Source organism: Anomaloglossus baeobatrachus, chromosome 9 (genome assembly GCF_048569485.1).
Source record: "Anomaloglossus baeobatrachus isolate aAnoBae1 chromosome 9, aAnoBae1.hap1, whole genome shotgun sequence".
Taxonomy (NCBI): Eukaryota; Metazoa; Chordata; class Amphibia; order Anura; family Aromobatidae; genus Anomaloglossus; species Anomaloglossus baeobatrachus.
The window spans coordinates 17,965,027-17,975,481 of NC_134361.1; the positions used below are offsets into that span (position 1 = coordinate 17,965,027).

A 10,455-nucleotide genomic window follows, 5' to 3' on the forward strand; every position below is an offset into this window, starting at 1 on the left:
TAAACTCTACAATCTATTATGAATGAGGCATATTTCTGTCCAGTCACATTCCTAATCCCTCCACCCTGTGCCAGTCATTACACCGGTTGTCCATGCACCCTTCTAAAAACCCTTCACCTCTGTCTACAACCCTACCTGTCCTCTCCACAATGCTGCAGACACTAACATTTTCACCTTATCTTTGTCTACCACACTACTCACTTTCTCCACAGTGCTGCACCGCCCTACATCTCCTCATCTCTATCTACCACCATACCAGTTCTCTCTATAGTGCTATACTGTCCTACATTTCCTCCTCATCTGTCTACCAACCTATATGTAAACTCCACAAAGCTGCACCACCCTATATCCTCCTCATCTGTCTACCACCCTACCTACCCTCACACCTTAGTGCTGCCCTGCCCTACATCTCCTCTTCAGTTCCATTTACAACCCTACCCCTTTTCTCCACAGTACTGCACCGCCCTTCATCTCCTTTTGATCTCCATCTACCACCCTATCCCTTCTCTCCACAGTGCTGCAGCGTCCTACATCTCCTCATCTTTGTGTAGCACCCTACCCCTTTCTACACAGTTCTGCACCATACTACATCTCCTCCTCATTTCTGGCTATCACCCTACCATTCCTCTCCACAGTGCTGCACCATTTTACATTTCCTCCTCATTTTTGTCTATTAACCCACCACCCTACGTATCCTCACCACAGTGCTTCACCATCCTACATCTCCTCTTCATCTTTGTGTACCACCGACCCCTTTTCTCCACAGTGCTGCACCAACCTACATCTACTCTTCATCACTACCACCCTAACAATCCTCTCCACAGTTCTGCACTGCCTAACATTTCATTTCTGTCTGCCACTGTACACCTTTTATCTATACCGCTGCACTGAGATGTAGTCTTTTTTTACTTAGAGGTTTATTTAACTCCTTCCCACCACAGTTTCAAAATTTCAATTTTTGTGCTTTTGTCCCTTTTTTCTAAGTGTCGATCCCTTTGTTTACTAACAATGTCACCATATGATGGCTTCTTTTTGCTGAACGAGTGGTAGTTTTGAATGACCCCATTCGTTTTAACTTTTGATGTACTTGAAAATGGGGACAAAAAAAAAATCCAAATTTGAAATTGTGAATTTTTTTTTCAATTCCGCTATGGGATTTTTTTAAGCTTTGTTTTTACGGTGTACATTCTGTGCTAAAAATTACACTGAATATGATTTGTCAGGTCAATACGACTACGGTGATACCAAACCTGGTTTGTTTTTTCCCATTTACTGGGAAATGGTCTCCTTTAAAGCTCAGCATTTAGCGCAGAGTCAGAAGAGGATCAAGATGATGGACCCTCTTGTCACATTATGCACCGATGTGAAGTTGACGCTCTTCTGTGAAGCCCATCCACGTGCGGGGGGGCTGCCATCTTGCTCATCAGCAGTCCTCATCCCGCCTCTTCGGCTTGGGACCCGGAAGCAGTTCTTCTTGCTCACATATGGAAGGCAGAGGTGGGAAGAAACCTAACGTTTTGCACTTTTTCCTTGTCAAGGTCTCCGCTGTCAGTGAATGGGAACATTCTCGTCTATATTCAGAGACTCAGACCCTGTAGAAATTCAGAACCACTTGCACACAGCTGCAGTTTCACACAATGTATCCGTGAAGGCAATTAATTTGAGTTAGGCTACTTTCACACATCAGTTTTCTGTATTCAGGCACATTCCTTTTTTTTGCCGTATCCAACGTTTCCGTTTTTGTTGTGCAAACCGGAGCCAACCGGACCTACCGGATCCGTTTTTTAGCGGATCCGTTTAGGACGGATCCGTTAAAAAACGGATCCGGTGTGTCCGGTTTGCATCCGTTTTGCATCCGTTATGTCCGTTTTTTGACGGATCCGTTTTTTTAACACTAAACAAACAATTAACGAGTTCCGTATTCTGATTGGCTATTGGGAACATATAGTATATATACAGTATTTTGAAGCACATATGACAGAATGAAGACAGAGACAAGCAGAAACCATGGATGCTATTCTTGCAAATTACACAAAGATCGCTGCAGATTTTATATTTGAGGCAAATCGCTTGGCTATCATCGTCAGAGAAAAGGAGCGACAGCGACTGAGGCGTCAGCGACATCGACGCTTTTGGATCCATCCCCTGACTGCCCAGAGACTGACACGTGGGGTGTTTTCAACCCTATACCTGGAGCTCCGTGGAAACCATGAAAAATTCACAAGCTATGTCCGGATGGCAGTGAATAATTTTGACGTCCTCCTTGGCCTTGTTGCGGACAACATCCGTAAAACGGACACCTACAGCCGGTTCTCTATAACACCCGAGGAGCGTTTGCTGGTTACGCTTAGGTAAGTTTTTTTTTTTTTAAATTGTATCCTCCTGTAAATTGACTTTTAACTGGAATGTGTTTGCTATTATTTTTTTATAATTATTGTCTTTCCTTTACAGATTCCTTGCAACTGGAGAGTCGCTTTCATCCCTCCACTACCAGTTTCGACTAGGAATTTCCACCATCTCGGGAATCATTAGAGACACTTGCCAAGCCTTGTGGGATTGCCTCCATGAGGATTTCATCCCCCAGCCCACCAGGGAAAGATGGCTTGCAATTGCTGAACAATACTATAACATTTGTCAGTTTCCAAATTGCCTTGGCTCAGTGGACGGCAAACATATCAGAATTGTGAAACCTGCTGCTTCGGGGTCAGAATACTACAATTATAAAAAGTATTTCTCAATTGTCCTAATGGCAATAACGGATGCGGACTACAAATTCATCTCAGTGGACATTGGCGCATATGGGAGATCCAATGACTCGCAGGTCTTTAAAATGTCCCCAATGGGGCGGCGAATCTATGGGAATACTTTTGATTTCCCTCCTGCAAGACCTCTTCCTGGCACATGTGAGCCCCCAATGCCCTTTGTTTTTGTGGCCGACGAAGCCTTTCAACTATCCCAACATCTATTGAAGCCATATGCAAGCCGTGGATTGACGCAAACACAAAAAATATATAATTACAGATTATCCAGAGCCAGAAGAATGGTGGAATGCTCCTTTGGGATACTAACCAGCAAATGGCGAGTCTTGTTAACAGCCATTAATTTAAACATTGAAACTGTTGATGAAATAGTGAAAGCATGTGTGGTACTGCACAATTTTGTTTTAACAAAGGAACCTTTGTCGTTGGATGACCAGAGTTTGGAATCCACCTCTTTGTCAGACTACACCAGTCCTGGATTTAGGAGTAGTGTTGCCTGTTCAACAATCCGTGACATATATGCTAACTATTTTGTGTCCCCAGAAGGTAGAGTAGATTGGCAAGATCAAATGGTGTAAGATTTTTCTTCATTTTTATAACAAATAAAAATAATTATAAATAAATTAAATAATATCTTGTTAACCTTGTTAATTTTAATCTTTCACTCGCTTTAAAAATTTGTAATTTTTACCCCGTCAAATAACAACATGTTATGTTTTTGTATTACCTTATTATTAACTTAACTTGCTAAATAATATTCACACCAAAAAAATCAAGAACAAATAAATACTTTTCAACCAAAAACGTTTATTTTTTATTACATAGATAAATAAATTATAAATTTGTAAATCTTGGGCTTGGGGTGGAGATAGTACTGGAGGGGCTGACAGGTGGGAACACACGCACAGTTGGAGTATTGAGGGTGGAAAGTGGTGTTGGTGGTGGTGGTGGGGAAGTAACAGAAGATGAAGGTGTGGTAGAGAAACCAAGAGGGAAACCAGGAGATGGGATGGGATTTGGTAAGGATTGAGGGGTGGAGTGGAGGGATTGGGAGACAGAAGAGGTGGCGGGTGAATTAGTGGTTTGAGTTGGGGTCATGATGGTTGTGGAAGGCGAGATGTGGTAGTGGGTAGGAAGTGTAGGGGCAGATGTGGTTGGGAGCTGGTACTGGCCCGCAGGCTGGTACTGGGCCGCAGGCTGGTACTGGGCCGCAGGCTGGTACTGGGCATCAGGCTGGTACTGGGCAGCAGGCTGGTACTGGGCAGCAGGCTGGTACTGGGCAGCAGGCTGGTACTGGGCTGCAGGCTGGTACTGGGCAGCAGGCTGGTAATGGGCAGCAGGGGGAGTAGGGACAATGGCTGGAGGGGGGGCAGGTGGTCTTGTAGGGGTGGGTGGAGGTGGTTGGGAGTCAACCTGCCCCAGAGCCTTCCGTGTGGCTTGCATTACATGCATCTGATGGTCAAGAGATAGCTTTTCCATGCGCTCTAGTACGGCTTGAAAAAAACAATGATTGGGAGATTTACTTGCATCTAAATGCAGCCTGTCCAGACGCGTGCACAATTCGTGTGTATTTTTTTCCATATTTGCATTTAGGAAGCTAAAAGATGCACGATTTTGTTCTGATAATAATTGAATGGCGTTCTGGAAGGCTGCATTTAGATGCAAGAACTCTGGCGCATAGCTCTTTTCCTGACCCCTATGACGCTGACGCCCAGAACCCAAAGGTGTTCTACTGAGGGCAGCAGTGTCAGAGGGGTGGGGTAGGGGAAAAGCTATCTCATCACCAGCAGCTTCAGGTAATGAAGTCTCACGGGAAGCTCCAGCGCAGGTGGATGGGACAGATGTAGATGGAAGGGAAGGTTCAGATGGGTGGGGTCTGTGCGTGTGTTCACCAGTGGCGGACTGTTCAGGGATCGCTCCTGTCGGGTTCGATGCAGGCTCCTGAGTGCTGCAGACGGTGCTGTTAAAAAGAGGAAAAACAAAACAATAATTAATTTAATTGCTATACATTGGCCCTGACTAAAAAAAAAAAGCAAAAAAAAACAGACATAAAATATTATACTTTGTACATATTGTGTGGAATATTTACCTTCTGCACACCATAGTTGTCCGGAGGAACGACAACGCTCTAAAGTAACGGTACTTCGATCTGCGTCCTCCGGATCCACTCGGGGCCTGCATCTCTTGATTTAACTCCTTTTTGAAGCGATCCCTGATAGACCGCCACCGCTTCTGAAGTTTGTCACCTGAAAGTGGAAAGCATAAAGTGGTTATTATACAACACATTACATCAGGCAGCATAACCTACTGAACTGTGAATACTTACGCTGTTTCTTCTGGCCACGAGAATTGAGCTCCCCCCAACCTTCTACCGCTGCGTGGCATACCTCGTCCCAGAGTCGACGGGTTACGATCGAATCAGCGTGGCGGCGGTCAGCCATGTTCCACAGCGGCTCCCTCTCTCTAACTTCATCGATGAGGAGGTCGATGTTGATAAATCCGGCCTCCTCACCGTCAGAATCGGGAGCACGCTGGGATGCCTGTTCAAAGAAAGAAAAAAGAAATTTAAAAAAAAAAATAGACAAAAATTCACACTGACATGAAAAAAAAAAAACAAAAAAAAAAAAAAAAACCTTACACTATGACCACCGCCACCTCGACGACGACCCTGGGACGGTCTTGGGGGAGCTCTATCATGAGCCCTAGAAGTTGAAGCCTTTAGTGAAGAAAACAAAAAAAAATTATTTACTTATATGTTTGGTGTGCTGTGGTAAACAATTCCTGTATGAAACTTACACTATGATCGCCCGCTCCGTGTCTTTCTCCACCCCTTCCGTCCTCTTCTGGCAGCATCTCCTGTGATGTTTCGGCCACCTGTGTAAATGTCGTTGATTTAAAAAAATGTTTTTTTTTGTATTTTTTAAAAAAAAAACAAAAAAAAAAAAATACCTCAGTTTGTGAACCGAAGGGCGGGCTACCAGAAGACGACATATTTTTGATTACAGGCCACGCACAACAGGACCTCAACCTCAGGAACACTCTTGCACTGCCACGGAAGCTAAAAGGACCCAGCAACAGGATGCCCAGAAATGTACCGCAACACTGCACCTGCAAAAAAAGAAAAAAAAATGTCTAAGTACATGTACGCAGCTCACAGCAGTGATCTGTGGACAGTACTGTGGACATTACCTCAGGAACACTCTTGCACTGCCACGGAAGCTAAAAGGACCCAGCAACAGGATGCCCAGAAATGTACCGCAACACTGCACCTGCAAAAAAAGAAAAAAAAATGTCTAAGTACATGTACGCAGCTCACAGCAGTGATCTGTGGACAGTACTGTGGACATTACCTCAGGAACACTCTTGCACTGCCACGGAAGCTAAAAGGACCCAGCAACAGGATGCCCAGAAATGTACCGCAACACTGCACCTGCAAAAAAAGAAAAAAAAATGTCTAAGTACATGTACGCAGCTCACAGCAGTGATCTGTGGACAGTACTGTGGACATTACCTCAGGAACACTCTTGCACTGCCACGGAAGCTAAAAGGACCCAGCAACAGGATGCCCAGAAATGTACCGCAACACTGCACCTGCAAAAAAAGAAAAAAAAATGTCTAAGTACATGTACGCAGCTCACAGCAGTGATCTGTGGACAGTACTGTGGACATTACCTCAGGAACACTCTTGCACTGCCACGGAAGCTAAAAGGACCCAGCAACAGGATGCCCAGAAATGTACCGCAACACTGCACCTGCAAAAAAAGAAAAAAAAATGTCTAAGTACATGTACGCAGCTCACAGCAGTGATCTGTGGACAGTACTGTGGACATTACCTCAGGAACACTCTTGCACTGCCACGGAAGCTAAAAGGACCCAGCAACAGGATGCCCAGAAATGTACCGCAACACTGCACCTGCAAAAAAAGAAAAAAAAATGTCTAAGTACATGTACGCAGCTCACAGCAGTGATCTGTGGACAGTACTGTGGACATTACCTCAGGAACACTCTTGCACTGCCACGGAAGCTAAAAGGACCCAGCAACAGGATGCCCAGAAATGTACCGCAACACTGCACCTGCAAAAAAAGAAAAAAAAATGTCTAAGTACATGTACGCAGCTCACAGCAGTGATCTGTGGACAGTACTGTGGACATTACCTCAGGAACACTCTTGCACTGCCACGGAAGCTAAAAGGACCCAGCAACAGGATGCCCAGAAATGTACCGCAACACTGCACCTGCAAAAAAAGAAAAAAAAATGTCTAAGTACATGTACGCAGCTCACAGCAGTGATCTGTGGACAGTACTGTGGACATTACCTCAGGAACACTCTTGCACTGCCACGGAAGCTAAAAGGACCCAGCAACAGGATGCCCAGAAATGTACCGCAACACTGCACCTGCAAAAAAAGAAAAAAAAATGTCTAAGTACATGTACGCAGCTCACAGCAGTGATCTGTGGACAGTACTGTGGACATTACCTCAGGAACACTCTTGCACTGCCACGGAAGCTAAAAGGACCCAGCAACAGGATGCCCAGAAATGTACCGCAACACTGCACCTGCAAAAAAAGAAAAAAAAATGTCTAAGTACATGTACGCAGCTCACAGCAGTGATCTGTGGACAGTACTGTGGACATTACCTCAGGAACACTCTTGCACTGCCACGGAAGCTAAAAGGACCCAGCAACAGGATGCCCAGAAATGTACCGCAACACTGCACCTGCAAAAAAAGAAAAAAAAATGTCTAAGTACATGTACGCAGCTCACAGCAGTGATCTGTGGACAGTACTGTGGACATTACCTCAGGAACACTCTTGCACTGCCACGGAAGCTAAAAGGACCCAGCAACAGGATGCCCAGAAATGTACCGCAACACTGCACCTGCAAAAAAAGAAAAAAAAATGTCTAAGTACATGTACGCAGCTCACAGCAGTGATCTGTGGACAGTACTGTGGACATTACCTCAGGAACACTCTTGCACTGCCACGGAAGCTAAAAGGACCCAGCAACAGGATGCCCAGAAATGTACCGCAACACTGCACCTGCAAAAAAAGAAAAAAAAATGTCTAAGTACATGTACGCAGCTCACAGCAGTGATCTGTGGACAGTACTGTGGACATTACCTCAGGAACACTCTTGCACTGCCACGGAAGCTAAAAGGACCCAGCAACAGGATGCCCAGAAATGTACCGCAACACTGCACCTGCAAAAAAAGAAAAAAAAATGTCTAAGTACATGTACGCAGCTCACAGCAGTGATCTGTGGACAGTACTGTGGACATTACCTCAGGAACACTCTTGCACTGCCACGGAAGCTAAAAGGACCCAGCAACAGGATGCCCAGAAATGTACCGCAACACTGCACCTGCAAAAAAAGAAAAAAAAATGTCTAAGTACATGTACGCAGCTCACAGCAGTGATCTGTGGACAGTACTGTGGACATTACCTCAGGAACACTCTTGCACTGCCACGGAAGCTAAAAGGACCCAGCAACAGGATGCCCAGAAATGTACCGCAACACTGCACCTGCAAAAAAAGAAAAAAAAATGTCTAAGTACATGTACGCAGCTCACAGCAGTGATCTGTGGACAGTACTGTGGACATTACCTCAGGAACACTCTTGCACTGCCACGGAAGCTAAAAGGACCCAGCAACAGGATGCCCAGAAATGTACCGCAACACTGCACCTGCAAAAAAAGAAAAAAAAATGTCTAAGTACATGTACGCAGCTCACAGCAGTGATCTGTGGACAGTACTGTGGACATTACCTCAGGAACACTCTTGCACTGCCACGGAAGCTAAAAGGACCCAGCAACAGGATGCCCAGAAATGTACCGCAACACTGCACCTGCAAAAAAAGAAAAAAAAATGTCTAAGTACATGTACGCAGCTCACAGCAGTGATCTGTGGACAGTACTGTGGACATTACCTCAGGAACACTCTTGCACTGCCACGGAAGCTAAAAGGACCCAGCAACAGGATGCCCAGAAATGTACCGCAACACTGCACCTGCAAAAAAAGAAAAAAAAATGTCTAAGTACATGTACGCAGCTCACAGCAGTGATCTGTGGACAGTACTGTGGACATACCTCTTCCCTGGAGCACTGGACTGGAGGACAGCAGAAGTTGAAGTCAGGAGCCGGCAGGAAGTGTGTAGAATGTGCTGGATCCTTTTATAAGTTTTGTGATGAGGAAAAAAAAAAATTTGCGCATGCTCTGTTTAACAAACCGGATGCGGTCACCGCATCCGGTTTAAACCGCATTGCGCCGGATCCGGCATGCATAGACACCCATTGTATACAATGCCGTATTGCGCCGGATCCGGCAGAATGCGGTTTTTTTAAGGGGACAAAAAACGTTACATGATACGTTCTATCCGGCCGCCGCATTCAATTATTTTGCCGCATCCGGAAAAAAACGGATGCAACGCAAAGCCATCAGGTACAATCCGGCAACAATGCAAGTCTATGGGGGATAAACGGATGCGGTACCGGATCCGTTTTACCCGTTTTTTTCCGGATTGAACCTGATGGCAAAAAACTGATGTGTGAAAGTAGCCTTAAACACAACAGTGGAACAAATATCTGGTCCAGAACTCTGGCTTTTACCTGTGCTGTTACACTGTACCAAGCCCATCAGGTGTGTGAGCGGTAGAAGGAGGGCAGAAAAGGGTTTTTAGGCTCTGGAGGGTCCTGAGAAAAAAAAGGGCTGAGATTTTCAGGCTTTCAGAAAGAGTTGAAAAAAATCTGTCCAAATCTCTGAAAACTCCATCACTTCCAGATGGCTTCTTGTGCACGAAGCCGGGTCGCTCCCGTAGTGGATGGAGGCAATCACACTTCAGGGGGGCAGTGAATGGGGCGTGAAGAGTTATGGAGGGGGCATGGCCTTGGGGAAAATTTATGTGCTCCACAAGAAGAGAAGCGGCTGGAAAAGTTGTCAAATATCAGTAAAAAAACGAATTTAAACACAATTCTGTTGATAAATTTTGGAACTGGTTTCCAAATCTCCAGCCTTCACCTAAAATTCAAGTATTAAATCCTGGCTGCCAGCAGCCTCTATACGAGGATAGAAAACATAGATACACCAAAGGTTTACATGGAATAACTTATTCACAAAGCAGCGATCAGTCACCAAATAATATACAGGTACAGCAGGAATAATAATGACTCTCATCCCGTGTATATTTGGTTTCTCCAAATTCAACACACAATAGCACTTTTACTGACTCCTGAAGTCCCAGGATTATTCACCCATGATGAAGTACCAAGAGAACGGCGAAAGGGAATGGAAACCCTGTGTCTAGGGAAGGGGGAAATGGTGACCCCTGACTAAACCTACGGCTGGTCCCTGCGGTCCCTCACTACCCTAGATAGGTTCCGCACCTATGCATCGAGCCAAATCCCTAGTGCTGGACCATAAATAGGGAACGGGTTGGATGAGCTCTTCGTCAACCCCACTAAACACTAGAGAAGACACAAGGAGGACACACAGGGGAAAATGCACGAACTACATATCCACAGATGACACAGGTAGAAGTTGAACAAAGCTTTCAGCAACGACACCACAGAGGAGAATAAACCACCTGCTTGCATCCGGAGCTTGAATGAACTGAATAATATCACCAGCACAAATCCAGGGAAGATGGGAGTAGTTAAACACAAGTGGAAATACCGATAATCATCAGCAGGATGGGAGGAGA

At 45.2% G+C, this 10,455-nt stretch overlaps 1 protein-coding gene across 1 annotated transcript; it reads right to left on the reverse strand.

The window, feature by feature from the left end:
* Positions 1-3,546: 3,546 nt before the first annotated feature.
* On the reverse strand, positions 3,547-5,811 carry LOC142250287 (uncharacterized). Its single transcript, XM_075322425.1, has 6 exons — positions 5,709-5,811; positions 5,556-5,633; positions 5,398-5,475; positions 5,086-5,299; positions 4,849-5,005; positions 3,547-4,719 (listed from the first exon to the last, which is right to left on the reverse strand). Exons 1-6 carry the CDS (start codon positions 5,748-5,750, stop codon positions 3,594-3,596), a joined length of 1,695 nt encoding a protein of 564 aa, XP_075178540.1. The 5' UTR covers positions 5,751-5,811; the 3' UTR covers positions 3,547-3,593.
* Between the last annotated feature and the right edge of the window lie 4,644 nt (positions 5,812-10,455).

Excerpts from the sequence above, each read along its gene's own strand:
- LOC142250287 (XM_075322425.1), bottom strand. The coding sequence starts at position 5,750 with ATGTCGTCTTCTGGTAGCCCGCCCTTCGGTTCACAAACTGAG. Across the intron at positions 5,634-5,708 it reads CCTTCGGTTCACAAACTGAG|GTGGCCGAAACATCACAGGA; the intron begins GTATTTTTTTTT and ends ACATTTACACAG. Across the intron at positions 5,006-5,085 it reads TCGTGGCCAGAAGAAACAGC|GTGACAAACTTCAGAAGCGG; the intron begins GTAAGTATTCAC and ends TTCCACTTTCAG.